General features: G+C 38.8%; 1 protein-coding gene across 2 annotated transcripts in view; it reads left to right on the top strand.

Moving 5' to 3' along the window:
• The window catches only part of AGPS (alkylglycerone phosphate synthase), a 161,874-nt gene that overhangs the window by 58,744 nt on the left and 85,293 nt on the right, over positions 1 to 17,837 (top strand). For both annotated transcript variants that reach the window (XM_043524751.1, XM_037913198.2), the window contains exons 8-10: positions 3,781 to 3,861; positions 13,221 to 13,346; positions 15,789 to 15,897. In XM_043524751.1, the coding sequence (XP_043380686.1) occupies positions 3,781 to 3,861; positions 13,221 to 13,346; positions 15,789 to 15,897 (316 nt within the window). The remainder of the gene's footprint in view (positions 1 to 3,780; positions 3,862 to 13,220; positions 13,347 to 15,788; positions 15,898 to 17,837) is intronic.

Here is a 17,837-nt window from a genome sequence, read left to right on the forward strand (position 1 = left end):
TGTAAACAAACTTGTTTGTCTGAGTGTCTGAACAAGAAGTAGAACTGAGTGGACTTGTAGGCTCTAAAGTTTTACATTGTTTTATTTTTGAATTCAGTTATTTTTTGTACATAATTCTACGTTTGTGAGATTATCTTTCATGATAAAGAGATTGCACTACAGTACTGGCATGAGGTGAATTGAAAAATATTGTTTTTTTACAGTGCAAATACTTGTAATCAAAAATATAAAGTGAGCACTGTATACTTAGTATTCTGTGTTGTAATTGAAATCCATATATTTGAAAATGTAGAAAACATCCAAAAATATTTAAATGGTATTCTATTGTTTAACAGTGCAATTAATCGTGATTAATTTTTTTAATGGCTTGACAGCCCTACTCTGAACATGTAATAGGTGCCTGTTATCCTGGTAAGGACACATTGCAATAAACACCATTTAAAGAGAACTTAAACACTGTTTGTTTCAAAGAGTACCACTGTAGAGGAACAATGATATAACATGCATAAAGATCTGTTTTCTGAGGCACTGAATGATTCAATTAACTTAAGCTCCACAGATCAGTTAACTAAGCTGCATGTGTAAAGAACCTCACCTTATCCAATCACCTATTTCGAGCAACCCTACCAAATGCAAGCTAATGCTAAACAAGATCTCACAACTTGCAAACACAGGAGCAACAGAATTGATATCCTCAGAAGAAAGGTTTTTAGGGCTATACTCCATATTCATCATCTAGAAACATACACGGGGATGGGGGAGTCAGAGCCCTCCTAAATGTCTAATGACTGAACAAATGGATGAAAATGATCAGATTCAGGATGGAGATCCTAGCCTCAACAAGTAGCACCCCATCCAAGGTGATTCCTTGTCTCAGTGGATATAGCAGATCTACATATCCTCATACATCCATGTCACCAATGTCCATGAAGATTTGCGTATTGGATGGCCCACTACCTGTATAAAATACTGCCATTCGGCCTTTCGTCTGGTCAGGACCAGACTCGCATCTCTGAGCACTCTCCTCAGTCTTTTCCTGGATGACATTTTGAACAGAGCTCCCACCAAAGAAGCAGCATACAGTGCCACAACATGGATAATGGAGCTGCTTCAACTGCATTGCTTTGTGATAAACACCAAGAAAAGCTCATTGATCCCTTCCACAGAGATAGCTCAGCCGGGATGGATATAGGCATACATGGCCAAAGTTTACCCATCGCTGGACAGATGAGAGAAAATCCAGAACCTGATATCTGTTAAGGAATACACAGCTATCCACAGCTTAGTATCTCCAGCCACTGGGCTTCCTAGTTTAATATATAGAAATGACCCCCTGGCAAAATCCCATATCAAGCGTCTCCAGAAGGTTCTCCTCATGGTGAAGAACCACAACAGGAATGTATGCAAGATAGATGCTGATCCCAAACCAGGTCCTGGACTCCCTTGGATGGTGGATGATCCCAGAGAATGTCCACAAGGGTCTTCCTATATCTCTTCCAGACCGACATACTCAGCCAGCCTGATGAGGTGGGGAGCATATCTGAAATAGCGAACAGTGCAGTTCACATAGAACTGCATAGAAAGGAATCAGCATCAACCTCTTGCAGATCAGAGTGGTGAAGCCCTTCGAAGGTTCCAAAGCCACATACAGGGCAACTACATTCTGGTGCAGTACTGTGTCCTTATCCTGTCATGCTTAATGTCTTTCTCAAAGTGGTGAGAGACCCATGTGAATCGAACCCTTTGTTCACAATCACAGATTTTGGAAGAAAACTTACTGGCCTGGGGTGCCACGTTCCTTATTGCATACGTCAAAAAGGCTTTGAGTTATCTGGATAAAACCAAAGCACTTAGGAAATCAAGAAGTCAGCAAGATATTTGTAGCCTTTGGGTATCTGTCTAAAAAACGGCAATTTCTTGTAGTGCCAAAGTACCTCATGGTCTTAAAGCTAAAGCAATGTTGAAGACCTGCCTCAGTAATGTTTCTACCATAGAAAGCTGCAAATCAACACAGTTGGGTGGATCTGATGCTTTTTTTGAGAGAGCAGTTCCCCAGTCCTTGTTTAATGAGAACTCCTCAGCCCACCTTTCTTAAGGCCTGTCATTCTCTCTAGACTTCCACAAGTGTGACTACATAGAGCCAGCTTGGGGAGGGAAAAGTTACTATGGTAAGCAACTGGTTCTTCAAGAGTGTTCTATGCATAGTCACACTGTCTGATCACCTTTTCCTTAGAGTTTGACTCCAATAGAAAGTATGGGTTTCGTTGAAGGAGCTTGAGGTGGCTGGGGCAGTTCAGCCCCCTTTACCTCTGTTACAAAGGTTTGCTGGCTCAAACAGGCACTGGTTTTCAGAGGATTCCTGGGGCTCAGCAGTGCTGAGATCCCCACACCTTCAAGAAAGCCTATAGATTTAACCTCTGGGCTACATCTGTGATTTTTTGGTCATCAGAACTAATTTTTACATAAAACTAAAAAAATTAAAAAAAAATAAAAAATAAAGCTTCGGGCCATGACACATTGACACTGTGTGGTACTGGTACAGAGTCCTGGTAGATATTCCCTGTGTGTATGGCAAAGATGCAATGTTACTATCCTTATAATATTCAGTTACAAAAACAATCTAATTTCATTCAGGTGATCAACAGACACACACTTAGTACAATTACTACTTAGATTTTTATTATTAGTGAACTATTAAGTCATCTACATTTATTGTAATATACTAGAGACGGGTATATTTGACATCTTGAAGCAAATGATTAAAAAAAAATTACCATTTTCTGTGTCTTCAAATCATCTTCATGATGTTACTCCTCATATGTTTTTCTCTGCCATCCTGGACAATGGGCTTACATTTCTTATTGTTAGGTGAAGGGGGGCGGGGGGCAAAGCTCTTGTGATACCATTCCTCCTGTAACGGGGGCTGTCTGACTGAATTTGCTGATCCAGTTTTTTCTCCACCAACTCTTCTGGCTTGGCTTAGACTTCTGATTCTTATCTCTGGTTATTTTTTCCCAATCCTTTCTTTTGTCAGACTAGCTAGTTTAGAGTTTGATGAATTTGTACTGAGGCGTTCTCTCTTCTCCTTCTCACGTTCATTTGTGCATTCTGGAGTGAATGTAGAGCATGGTCCACCAGTTGAAGTAATAACTATAGTGCTCAGTGACTTAAATATTTAAATTTAAGTTAAACTGAGCTAGGCTTGAACTTACCTTGATAAATACCTCACTTATAGTTTTGTCATCCTGATGTAAAATACAAGAGGGCAGGGGCATGAAGGAATGGAATTTGAGCTTCCAAATTGAATTAGCTTTTTAATCCTGGGCTGCACCAGAATTTTTTTTATTTAGGTACTGAAATTTAGATCGTTCAAGATAATTAAATCCTTGTATGCCAGATATGAAACTCCTGGACACTCCTCTTCTTCCAGAATTTTGTGACACCTCATTCTCTCTGGTTTTTCTGCTTCACATTGCTGTGCCTACACAAGCAAACTTTTCAGCCATAATTTACCACTGATGCATCTTCATTTACAGTAGCAACCATGAAAACAGTATTGTAGACAAGACTACATGACATGAAGGTAAAAATGCCAGAGTCTTGTCTACTCAGCTTCTGCTGCTGCCACCATAGGTGGAGCTACACTGTTGGGAAATTACAACTTACAAGTTTGCTAATGTATAAACATCCTTTGCGAAGCAAGGTCACTTATAAGTAAATTGCAGAACTGTAGTGGTCTAACGTCTGATTTTTTTTTTTTTTTTTTTTTTTTACCAACAGAATCGAATTCTCTGGATAGATGAGAAGAACTTAACTGCTCATATAGAGGCTGGCATTATTGGACAAGATTTGGAAAGACAGGTATTGTCAATTTCTTATTAAATTTGCAATATTTCTTGTTTCAGGTTGATTATTCCTACCTAGTTAAAGTTGTTTTAGGTGTCTGATCTAAGTTATTGAATTGTATTCTAATTCTTACACAAATTTTCATGCCCACTTTTGCTTACCATTTATGCTTACCAAATTTGTAAGAATTATATCCGAAGTTATGGACTGTGTCTAACCCTGGATATTTGTTAAATTTTAATTGGAAAAATCCTTGCTAACCTTAGATGCAAATCCCATGTGAAATATCCCAAAAGTGAGCTGTCAATTTTTAGCATGCAATATGTGCTTCCATTTGAGCGAAAGTGTGGCTGCAAGGCATCACACTTAGTATCAAATACATGTAAGTATGAAAGTAAATATATAAATCTGCATTACACATTTGATATCCAGCCAGGTAGATGGGAGATTTGGTGACTTTGAGGGAGAAAATTAAGGTAGTTTGGAAATACATAGTTAAGATAAACACATTTTCAGATATTTGAGTTTCTTGTAAAGTTAACCTAAACTCTACCCTTCTTGGCTTTTTAATGGTGATCTTACTAATTAAGTGTTCTTGTAAGAATGTTTAACTTTAAGCTACTGATATGTGCTCTCAAATTTAAGGTGAGATTAATGAAATCCTGGGTCTGGGAATTAGTTGTCTTTGCACTCTCTTGTAATGGAGAGAAGTTTTCCTCATTCTAATGTCTGGAAATGATTCTGAAGTAGTCATAGGGCAAGTGGAGAACTCTTTCCAGGGGTAGATTGTAATATTGTTCCTGGGTGGAGTTTTGGCCTCGCTTTATAAGTTAACTCATTTCTCTCAGTTCAGATGCTCCTTTGGACAAGTAGCGATACTACCTAGTTCTTACATACAGCTTTTCTTCAGTATATCTCAAGTAGATCAGTAGACCCTAATAGATGGGCTGGGGCCATCTGGATCCTGGTACACAAAGGAAGTGGGGTTCTGATCTCCCTAGATAAGGTCCACAGATCTCCGCTCACATGACGCGGGTATGGGGAGGGATTCAGGCATCCCCACGGGCAGGGATCCACAGCTCCCAGATCACAGGGAAGGGTAGGAAGAGACTCTTGGACCTGCTGAAAGGCAATCCCTGCTCTAGCCCACACCTGGTCAGGCTCCAGTAGATGGGCAGGGGTCACTGAGATTCTGGTGTGTGCACACAGGGAGAAGGGCTCAGAAGGCTCCCATATTGTGGCACACACCAGAGGGGAGAATGTGGGGTTTACAGTGGCCCCTGTCCTTCCCTGTACCCCCTATCACGCACCCCCATGTCTCCCTTCCTGGTGTCCTGTCCATCACCGGATGCGCCCTCCGCCCATATCACCCACCCCTCTCCCTGAGGATTTGCGGGTGTAATTTATTTTCTTTTCAAAAAATAATGTTCCAATATTGCCCTGGTGCAATAATCTCAGTCCTGGCTTCATCTCTATCTATACATGAAAAAAGTTGCCAAAACGTATCAACTTAAAAAAAACTAGGGCGGTGTGTGTATCTTGGGAACCTGGAGGTCAAATGGCTCCAAAATTTGCTCAGTCGTCAAGCCCCATTCTGCCACGAGGCACACCATATTTCAAGGCAATCCAAGTAATCATGTGGATTTTAGAGCATTTAACAGTCTGTTTAAACAGAAAGTTGGTCTTAATCTTAATAAAGATGTAACTGTAGCAATGTTTTCTGAGAAGCCCCAGCACCCTTCAGGGTCTGTGTTCAACTGTGTACAGCTGATGGCAGATGTTTGCTTAACACCTTCTGGGGGTACACTGACTTCCAATGATAAAGCAAGTGGGAGTCCAAAGCTAGCTGCCGAACCTCCTTAACATGGAAGAGAGCAATGAACTACAGGTATGCCATGGAATGGACTAATTGCTGACTTAAGAAACCCACCCTTTTAAGGCATAAATGCATTCTTTAGTACACCTGTAAGAAAAGATTCTGAAACAATAAGACTTCTGATAAAGGAATTTAATAATTTAATTGAAGAGCATCTTTTTATTAAGGGGTAAGGGGTACTATAGCTTTTACCAAAGAGATGTGTGTGTCAGAGACTTTACCAACAGAACTGTTGCTGGTGAGAGGGATGGCCTTTCATGCCTCTTATTTTTATATCCTCTTTTATCACTTGACGTAATATTTTAACCTTTTCAAATCTCTGGTTTTTTTTAAAGGTTAGAATTAAAATGCACAGAGCATATTCCCTTAATTTAAATGACATTTTTCTAGGCTAGTAACTTCTGATATTTCACCAACTATTCCATCCTTTAAATGCCATACAATTTTTCCTCCTTCTAGAGTATGGCATCATAATCCCTTTCCTGCTGCAGCTGCCTTTCATAACTTGCAAATTGAAATAGTACATTAAACTTAAAATTCTTGCAGTTTTTCCTTCAGAGCTGCTTCTTGACTAGGAAATGGAATTTTGAATTGACCTTTCAGTGGAAATTTTCCTCACAGTAATATAAGGCTCTGGCTGACAATCTGGTCAGTGCTGAATATAAATTTGTATTCATGGTAAGGTTTTAGCACATTAAATATATTTGGGCACATTAAATATATGTTAGGGACTTCACTATGATTTCCTGGGTATGAAGGAATACAGAATTAGGCAATGTGTTAAACTTGCAATTAAGTTGTTTAATAAAAATATGTTTATTACAAGCTTATTAAAATATCAGTGATTAAGTTAATAACAGAAAATACTAAAGGGGGAGACCGCTAAAACCAAGGTGTTCTGGTTTTGATTATTTTTAATTTAAGCACAATGTGCTCAGCATTGTACCCGATATATAAATAGTCCATGCCCACAAGAGCTTACACTCTGAAGGGCAGATGTGGGGTGGGGGAAGAAGCACTGAGCAACACAGAGGAGGGAATAACAGAGTTTTTATTCACTACTTCTCAGCATTGCAGAAAGTAAGTCTTTGGCAGAAGTTTTAGGAAATGGTAGGATGGCAACCACATGAAAAGGGCAGCATGAAAAAATGATGGGAGATGGAAATGAACAAGGTGTTAAAGCTGGTATCTCTACTGGAGCAGATATGAGAGTTGGTGAAAAGTTCTGAAAATGTAGGCTGCAGTGAAGGCCTGGAAAGTAAAGACAAGATCAGATGTAATGCAGTGTGCAAGGTGGAACCAGTGGGTGAAATCAAGTTTAGCATGGGGTGGTGAGTGTTAGAACAGTGGGTGAAGACTATATAATTTTAGGTTTCAGAGTAGCAGCCGTGTTAGTCTGTATCCGCAAAAAGAAAAGGAGTACTTGTGGCACTGTAGAGACTAACAAATTTATTTGAGCATAAGCTTTCGTGAGCTACAGTTCACTTCATCGGATGCATGCAGTGGAAAATACAGTTGGCTGTAGTTTGGATGAATTGGAGGGCGACTGATCGGGGTTTAGGAGGATGGAGAGGAAAAAAGATGCAGTAATCAATATAGGAGGTGGCCAGAGAACCAATCAACATCTTAGCTATCAAGCCAGAGAGGAAGGGTTGGATTCTTGAGGAGGCAAAACAGCATATGTGGTCATGGCTGAGATATGTGGGGAGAAAGGGAGAGAGGAGTTTGACTCTCAATTTATAGGGCTGGGTTGAGTAAACAGCAATAGAGGAATGGGGGAAAGTGGAGATAATTTCTTGTTATGCTTTAGATGCCAGTGAGCCATCCCAGGAAAAAAATTCAATTAACAGTATGAATGACTACAAAAGTGATTTTTTTTTTCCCCCTCCCGTGATATTCTACTGTTCATTGTATTCTCATTAGCACTGACCCCCCTCCCCATTTGGTAAGGCAACTCCCATCTTTTCGTGTGTGTGTGTGTGTGTGTGTGTGTGTGTGTGTGTGTGTGAGAGAGAGACACCTGCTACTGTATTTTCCACTCCATGCATCTGATGAAGTGGGTTCTAGCCCACGAAAGCTTATGCCCAAATAAATTTATTAGTCTCTCTAAGGTGCCACAAGGACTCGTTTTTGCTGATAGACTAACACAGCTACCACTCTGAAACTTGAATCCTTGTGAGCAGATGAGATAGCCTTGAGGGACTCCTAAAGAGGAACTGTAGAAGGAGATGGATGGTGAAAGAGAAAGTGGTGAGAGGAGGGTAAAAGAAATAGTGCCAAAGAACAACAGAATTAGCAGGGAGGGAGTGTTCAGTTATCAAAAACAGCAAAAAGATCAAATGTGGGGTAAAGCCTTAAGATTTAGCTAGGTAGAAGCCATTGAAGACCTTGGAGAGAATTTTCAGTAGAGTGGAGAGAACAGAAGCTTGATTAGAGTGTATCCAAAACTGAGTTAGAGGAGGGGAAACTTGGAAGTTGTAAATGGCCTGTTTGATTATTTTAAAGTGAATGAAAGCAGATATGTGGGACAATACTTGAAGATGGAATCAAGGGCCTTTCTCAGGATGTATCTACTAGATCTTGCTTGTAGTTTGAAAGGAAGAAGCGAGAGCAGAGACCGAAGAAGAGTGAAAGAGGATCTTGAGAGGGAATGGGGCAAGGGGACAGATGGAGGGATTGGAGGTGCAGAGCAGGTGAGATATTGGCAAATGATGGGACTCTTGGATCATTAGGAAACTGTTCTGTCATCTGTGTCTGTAGACTGTTCCTTGAAACAATAACTTCAGTTAGGAGAGCCAGCAAGCTCCATCCTTTCTTTGCTGACCTTTCTTATACAGTCCTCTTTAAGTGTACGTTAGTTCTGTACAACCTGACACCAAATTAATCCCTAGTGCGGTCACTGACTTTTGTCTGAATCGGATTATCTATAATAGTCTTCCTTAAAGATGCATTGGCAGCTAGGGAAGTCAGGTTACACAAGCTAGATGCTGAAAGGGGCCGTAATAGGACAAAACATTCTATAAATCCCCTGGATTATTTATGGTTGTGGTGGGCAGAGGGCCATGCTGTTTCCTCCTAATGCTTGTCCAAGTGCTTAGAATCCTGGGTAGAAACATGGCATACTTGGCTAGATCCAAGGCGTGCCTTCAGAATGTCCCAGTTTATGGAAATGCTCTGCCTGCAGCTCAGTCCACACCTAGATGGGAATCTCCCAAGAGTGCAGATCTGTATTTGAAGGAGCAGAGTTACTCACCTGGGAACTGTAGCTCTTCAAATAGAGTTTTAGTACAGATCCACACTCCACACTTTCCATCTACACTTCGTGGCTGCTGGACTTGGAGGGGGTGGAAGGGACAATGTAGTGCGGCACCATCTCTCCTTTTTTTCAATCTTGTCTGGAGTCTTCCATGGCTTGATATGAGGTACATTTTTCTAACATGCTTAAGTAACTTAAACACATTTGAAAAATTTCCACAGGGTCTGCATATTCAAAAATGATCAGGGTAGAGGAGTCTGATACACAGATGTGCACTCAAAGAGTGGCAATGGGTACACCAAACCCACAGTATCAGAATTTTGAGTTTAATTTCCCCTTTTGATTGTATGCGTAATTGCCTGAAAGTTCTATGCAAAAGTATTAGAAATAGTGCTACCTTTTGGCTCTATAAAAAGAGAAAGTTAGATACTTTTTTGGAGTCTAATAATGCAGTTTTTCATGGTCGTGATTTTAATTAATGAGGAGTTGGAAGATGTCATACTTTTAAAAAAAAAAAAAAAAAAAAAAAAAAAAAAGGTAGCTAACTTGCATTCATAATGTTGTGTGGCTTAAATAGCTGCCATTTCAGAATAACAATTTTGAATATTAGAATGGCTTCATTCTTAAAGGAAACTACTTTTCAAACTTAATTCCTAAATTAATTATTTTTAGCTTAGAACTAAAATCTTTAGAAACAAAATGAACAGGCTGACAGATGTGGCAATGCTTGTCTAGATAAGGGCAGAGGAAACCTGAATGGAGCTGAAAACCTGTGTGCCAAGTCAAACCTATATTGAAACTATGAAAATATTGAAACTCAAATGCTGAATAGAAAGATGTGACTTTATAGGGTTTTTTAAAATGACTTTTATATAATCCATTAAAATGACTTTTGCAGATCTGTTAATGAGCAAGGCAGATTTTTTAAAATATTAAGTTGCCTAACACTTTCTATTACAAGACCCTGTTCTCAGTTGCTTATTACTCTGCCAAACTTTTAACTGTTTGGGCTGAAATTTAATTATTCTGGAAAATGTCAGCAAAAAGGATTCATCTGTTTCTCAGAACAAGTTAGGGGAAAAGGCATTGTTGTGCCCATTTAAAAAAAAAATCTTAACCATTTTGTTGAGAAGCTGTGGAGCTTCCATGCTTTGGAGCAGGGACTTGAAATTTGGTGAGGGGTTTTTCCTTGCATCAGAGTTGGTCAAATGTGACCAAGTTACGAGTTGCACCTCCAGGTACCCAGGAGCCCTGTGGCACTGGAGCGGAGCGCAGGGAGACTTTCTTGTGCTTAAAGTACCCCCTGCTGGCACCCAGAGAGGAGAAGGAGGATTGGAACAGCTTGAACAAAATAAAGAGGGGGGTGAGGAGCCAGGCGTGGAGAAGTGTTACTGGGAGGAGGGAAGGATGGTATCGGGAGGAAGACATGCTGAAGGGGGTCAGAGAGAAGGTTTAGCAATTAGCCTATGATCCCTTTAGAACCTGGAATAGAACCCAAGATTCTGGAGTCTCAGTGCTTCTCTGCCAATAGCTAGAGCCCCGGGTTTTATAGCAAATACAAAACAACACTCAATAAAAGGAAAAGAAGAATATAAAACAAAATTAATTGAAAAAATTCACCCCTCAGCAGTGGCTCCTGTGGCTTGGTGCTGGGCCTGGCTCCCTGTACCGGATGTTGTGACCTGGCACATGAAGTTGCAGCACTGCTCAGGTTTGGCCTGGCCACCTTCCCATCATCATGATGGGGGTGTGGGCAGGTCAAACCTATGTGGTGCTGCAACCCTGCTATCTGGTCCTATTATTCCTGTCCTCAGGAGATAATAGGACCAGACAGCAGGGTTGCAGCATCACTCAGGTTTGACCTGCCCATACCCCCATCATGTGAGGTGGATTTGGTTTGCAGTCCCCTCACCCCCCCGGGCCTGCCACGCCACTCTCCCCTGGGTGTAGGAACCATCTTCCCCTCCCCCCCCCGCCACATCCCTCACTCTTTGCTGGATCAAATGAAATTCCAGAAAAATAAAACCATTATATTTATTAAAAAAAAATTCCACAGGGGTATACAAATAGCTGTGAAGCCTAGTGCAAAACACGCCTTACCTTCCTCTAGTGGGTGACAACCTACTACTGCTATTACTTGCTCTGTTGGCTCAAGTGGCAGAGCTCATGGATTTAAAGGTTCCAACTTTGTTGAACAAACATAGATTTTGTTTTTTCACTATGGTTTTGAAAAACAACTTGGACTACATGCAAGAAACTACATTAAAAAACGTTGAGATTGCAAACTCAAGTAAACAAAAATTAGGAAATACCAGAATTAAAGTTGCCTTTTGACCTTAACTTGCCCCTTCCCCCACCCACTCCACGTATATGTAATTAAAGGCCATCGTAATGAATAATCACATTTTTTCCCAAGTCTTCTGCCTTATTTAGTTGTACAGTTGATGGAAGCTATTTGTCTGAAGGACCCTCACCTTATTAGTTGGAGTAGTTGGAAAGTATGCAGTGAAATGAGGCAGGGGAGAAATGAGGAAGAGAGAGGATGGTCCTGTGGTTAAGGTAGTTGAATGCCACCTTGGAAAACTGCCTTCTGCTTCCACCACAGAATTCCTGTGTGACGGTACTCAAGTCACTTAAACCAGAATTTTCACTAATGACCACTAATAGTGTGTTCCTCATCTTCTGGGAATTCCCAGCTTGACACAGGTTCTGGCTTGCAGTGCCGAGTGCTCAGCACCACATCTAAAGTCATTGAAAGCTGTGCTCTGAACAAATGATGTGCTATAAAATGCTAATTTCTCTGAAAAATCAGGCCATTGGCATCTCAAATAGGGCATCCAAAATTAGTGTTAAGTGTTGACCCTAATCTCTCTCTGCCTCAGTTTCTATATCATCCATTGAATAGCTGCTCATTCACTGAGCACTGTCCAAACAGCTGTGCACTGAGACAGCAGTCCTGTGGGGGAAAAAACAGTTTGTTCATGCAATTAAAGACTAAAATAAAGCATACACACAAGGGGGAGGTCAAATTAAGGTTGTGCAGACAAAATAAATTCTGGCATTGAGTGCCACTTTTGAGTGGTTAACTTTGCAACCTTAATGTTTTTAAAGTGTTTTCAGACAGAATAGTGTGTGTGCACACAAGCATGTGCGTGTGCACATGCACACATATATGTGTGTACAAATATAGCTGCTGTCTGTTGCCTAGATAGCATACTTGAAAATGTCAAACGTTTAACTGGATCATTATCAAATTGGTCAACACAAATAGATGGTCTCAAGTATGGGGGGGAGGGATAGCTCAGTGGTTTGAGCATTGGCCTGCTAAACCCAGGGTTGTGAGTTCAATCCTTGAGGGTGCCATTTAGGGATCTGGGGCAAAAATTGGGGATTGGTCCTGCTTTGAGCAGGGGGTTGGACTAGATGACCTCCTGAGGTCCCTTCCAACCCTGATATTCTATGATTCTATGATTCTATAGTAAATGCAGTTGGTGGGGTCTGTACCATTCAACACAAGATTGCTTGGCTTTTTACATTATTTCAGTGGGACAGCTTTGGTGTTGCATTTTTAAGGGGATTCAATCACACTCACGTGTTGTACAGATGGCAGAGCCAAGCTAATATAGAAAAATGAGAAACAAGTAACTATTTAATGTACAGGAATGCGTGATCTGCATTACAGATTTGTCATTGGTGTTGCATACAGGAAGCCCAACCAGATGGTTGTGCATTAAAACACATTCCTTCGTGAGAGAATTAAATACAAGCAATTTGCTCAGAATTTCTGCAGACCTCTACTGCACATCACATTAGGATAGAAAGAACAAAAGATTAAGTGCTTTATTTATTGGAAATGTTTAAGTGAAGTTGGAAGTTACTTAGTTATCTTTCTACACATATATTTGAATCACATCTTTGGAAACAATAGCGGTCTTTGTTTTAAAATGTGGGGGGGGGGGGGGGGGGGGGGGGGGATGATGAGAAAACTGGCCTCATAGTATAATATACTGCTTAGCATATGCACAGTAGAAACAGAACCACTTCGTTGTATCAAATTTATATTTAAATCTCAAAAGAGTTGGCTCTCTGTACCTGAATAATATTGGTTCAAGGTACTTATTTTTTTTTTCTTCCTATCGTTAGTAGGTTTTTAATCTAAAATGTTTTAAAAAATTAGTCTGTTTTTTGTTTAGTAATCAACATATTATCTTACACCAGTGGATTATTGCTTTCTATCTTTAGCTTGGTGAGAGTGGTTACTGTACAGGCCATGAACCAGATTCTATGGAATTTAGCTCCCTTGGAGGATGGGTGGCCACACGCGCATCAGGGATGAAAAAGAACATCTACGGAAACATTGAAGATCTGGTAATTTTTTATAAATATTTCCTTTTATCTAGTATTTCCCCTCCAATTTGAAACTTTCGGTTCAGGCTTCTGTAAATTAGTCCTAATTGGGACAGAGAAAGTGGGGTGTGTGTATAGCAGTTCTTTTAAATTACCTTTATATTAAGGCTGCTTAACATTTGGAATAAAGCATTCCCTTTTAGCAAACAGTGGAACTATAATATCATTCTGTCGTCATTGCTGTAAATTTTCTCATAAATAATGTTAGTAAACATTTACAGTAGTGACACCAGAATCATATTATAGCTTCATTGCTTACTAAAGGGAAGTGCCTTATTCCAAATTTGAAGCAGCCTTAATATAAGGGTAATTTAAAAACTACTATGCATCTCCCACTCTCTCTCTGCTATATATATGGGGGTGTGTGTGTGTGAGGGAGAGAAAAATTAGGCAGACTAAACTGTTTATATAAAGTATTGTCACCTTCTGTTTTGAAGCTTCATTGAATTTCTTTGTCATTGCTGCTGTGTTATGTGTTGTAAAAGAAAGAGCTTTCTTGGGGAGAGGGGGTTGTCTTATCTTTTTTTTTTTTTTTTTAAAAGAAGATGTTCCTGTCAATCTCAGCTGGCCAGAGTCCTTGCCCTATTTTTTAAAAAAATCACTTTTAGAACAGAATATCTTTCATACCAATGGGCCAATATGTAACTAACTGGGATTTTGGTAGGCATGGGGGCAGGGAGAGTGGAGGTGGAAAAACGTTTTGTACAAGATGAGGTTAAATATTTTGATGGCGTACATCGTCTGTAGCTGCCAGAATTTTTTGTCTAGTAGTGCCTTACAGGACTGAAACATCTACGGTATCCGAACAAAGATGAATTTTTATCAAGATATGACATCTGATTGTGCCCTGGTAACTGAGGCGTCCTTCTATTTAACTTACGTGTGCAGGGAAGGGTTATGCCAAATGGTTGGGTATCTCTAGACCTTAATTTGCATCAAGCTAAACTTTGGCACGTGAAACAGTCTTTCATTGGAGGAAGAATAACTTTCAAATCCATTTTAATCCGTTAAAATGTAAATATAGTTCAGCACCAGATGTATATTTACTTGATATTTGAATTATGTACTTATCTTTAAAAATGGTGAACAATTAGCTCTTAACTTTTTTTGATGATGGTCCTGCAACCTACCTGCTGGGTTGGTAGTCCATTAAAACATTGGTGAATGTGGTATGTTTACTAATAGCCAGTTGGCTGATGTGGCTTAATCACTTTTTTGGTACTTTGCATAATAAATATTTAATAATGATGTATTTGCATGTAGTGAAATCTTCAGATAAATTTCATTTTGAGTCTATTTTCTGTTTCTGAGCTATCTAAATATCTAAATGTTTTTGTTGTGTTATACAAACTGCTTAAATAAAAGTGCACTTTACTATGTAAATATGCATGCTATGAAACTGTCTTCGTGGTCTTATGAAGAGCTCAGGAGAAGCCATCGGGTTATATTGTTAAGCGACACGTACATTTCAAGAGTCTTAAATTTGCATTGAGGCTTCAATGCAGTTTGTTGAATTTAAGATGCTTTCAAATTTCCTATTTTATTGGCTTTGAAAACTCTTACAGTAAAAATTTATCTCCATTATTTTATTTAATTCTGATATAGCAAGAAATAAAAATTTTATATAAAAAATACAGGTGTACAGTAAGCAATCTGGACACATTAGAGTAAAAACAAATATAGTGAGGTTAAGGAGGATTTTTAGCACTGTATCTGGATTGTCAATCTCCTGCTATCATGGTAGACTTAAAATAAGTGTTCAAATGTTTACAGGTAGTGGAGTTCTTCTGCTTTGTAGTCAAGCTGCTATGTAAAAATGCATTTGCAATAAATGTGGATTTTTTTCCATTTCCACTGGAAATAATTTTTTATGGTGATACTCTCCTCTGTAAGCCAAAGTTAACTATGTTAAAATTGCTATATCTGATAGAGAATGATTTTGGGATTCTAAATTTAAAAATTCATTCTCTCTACTATTTTCCTGTGATATAGTAAATATCTATATGTGAGAGTTAACCAACGCAGTCATGAGACATAAACAAAAGGAAGATATAGGCTAGGATATCATGAGAAACCCAACAAAATGTTTAATTGTAGATTTACTGTGGCATACACAAGGGACAAAAGAGAAAAGTTTGATTTGGCAAAAAATGAGAAGAATCTGTGCTTTCACTGGCTAACTGAATTGTATTGGATTTATTAGTTGCTAGCAGGTTACGCCACAAAATTTCTAGGGGGTAATTTATAGGATTTCCAAATTTTATAGTATAATTACATCAAGTTAAGTTGTATTTTGTGGTAAATGGAAATTCTAATATGAATATATTAATCCATATATGTTAATTACTAGAGTGTTAAATACTGAATGAATGTATAGTCATCACTGTATAATGTGTTAAACAGGTGGTTCATATAAAAATGGTAACCCCAAGAGGAATAATAGAAAAAAGCTGTCAAGTACCTCGCATGTCAACAGGACCTGACATCCATCATTTCATTATGGGATCTGAAGGTATAAACAAAAGTAATATTAAGATGCAGTTTGTGAGATTACATCAGTTTCTGTAATGGTTTGAAAGCCTTTGGGATTTATTTATTCAAAACATTGTTTTTCACTTAATGGGTAGTAAGTACTACAGTGCAAGAACCTTTCTTTATTTTGGTACCACTTTGTGGCTCTCGTCACAGCCTTATTGTTGTGTTGCACAAACACACAAAAAAGCATGCTCAAAACAAGCCTCGTGTCTCTAACTATAATCAATTTATTTTTGAACTCAAGCTTTTAGGAAATTCTAATAGGTTTACAAATCATTGCCAGATACACATCTGAAAAAATGTTAATCATTACAATACTGAGCTTATCTTCTTGTTTGTGTTTGTCATGCAGTAATGAAATCTCTATTTTAACCTGCTGTTACCATGTTACTTAATGCAGGACATATTGTTTTTTTAAAGATATTTGATGTAACTGACTCTATTCATATTTAAAATTGCTTGGGAGTAATCAAATGTTCATAGTTAAATTTTGGCTTACCCATTTAGGTGAAACATGGTGCCAAATTGATGCAATACATTTCAAAAAGTTCTTAATATGTTGTGTCCTTTGGGTTTGTATCTCTTTATAATTATTTAAATCATTCTAGTTGGCTTTGTTCAGGCAGGTTGCTGTGTTGAATATTTCCATTTTCATGCATAAGTGGAAGTAAGTAATATATTACACATGTGCATCGAGAAAAATTTGTACTCAAAAATTTAACTTAAAATGAAGTGTTCGCATGGGCAGATGAATAAAATTGTCCAGTAGTGCATTCTTTTCCTGTTCGGTATCCTTTTATTTATTCTCCTTGTTTTTGTTTTTCAAAAAGTAATCTTTTAAACAGCCTAATATAAGGTAAAGTTGGTACATATTAATTACTCCTGCAGGATATCCTCCATGAGGTGGTGTCCATACTAGTCCCGTAGGTAACCAAAAACTCTGAAAAGCTTTTTAAATTAAAAGTTCCTGAAGAACACGTATTGCAAATGTTGTTAAATTTTTGCACAGAAAAAAATTGCCATAAGTTACAGTGAAAGAGAATCTTTTTCAGATGTTATACAGAGGAGGTGACTGTTTCAAATAATAGTCTTTAGAACTCCTTGGATTTCTGAGAACTGAAGGGTTTAAGTTCTTAGAACAAAACACATTTTCTTCAAATTCTATACGTGATCTAAAAGTTCCCAAAGTCTATCACTTCTGTTTCCATCTTCATGTAAGTTCATACTGACTACTTTTTAAGTCATAAGAAGTGCACTATCATCCCCTTTGTCTGTTATAACTCTTAATTAGGATGAATGGAAGCTACTCATATCAGGTGGAGAGAAGTTCCAAAAACATTCCAACTTAGTCTAGTTATTAGCCTTTTTGTGGGATTTTGCTAAACTTGCCATCTGCTTACACCATAGACTTGTTACTGCATGCTCCATGTTTTCCAGTTTGTTCATTATTTGTCATGCAGTTGCTCCAAAAGGCCCCAATCAGAATTATATCCCTACTGTGCCAGGCACTGCACAAATTATATATAGAGACACATAGTTGCTGTCCTGAAGAGTTTGCAATCTAATTAATTACTAAATTTGTTGAAACTGCAGGTTAAAAGCCACTTCTCCTTCAAGTAACTGTGCACATATATATTTCACACTATACAGGTGTGTGCGGCTAGTGTACTCAAGTCAGAGACTTTTGACATCAGTACCATTCGGTAGGGCATGGCCTCTGCCATCCTTGTGTGTGGAGCAGAAGGCATAAAATGGGAGTGGCTGTGGCCTCCCTCTGTTTGTTCTTACCACCTGTAGCAAGAGTTGGATCTCCCCGTTGCCTTTGAGCTTCAGTTAGCCAGCTCAGAAAAGAGATTTTCTTCTTTGTATAGTTATAGTTCACTTTACTGCAATTCTAGTTTAGTTTAAGAACTGTTT

The sequence above is a fragment of the Chelonia mydas genome, chromosome 11 (genome assembly GCF_015237465.2).
Source record: "Chelonia mydas isolate rCheMyd1 chromosome 11, rCheMyd1.pri.v2, whole genome shotgun sequence".
In the NCBI taxonomy this organism is placed as follows: domain Eukaryota; kingdom Metazoa; phylum Chordata; order Testudines; family Cheloniidae; genus Chelonia; species Chelonia mydas.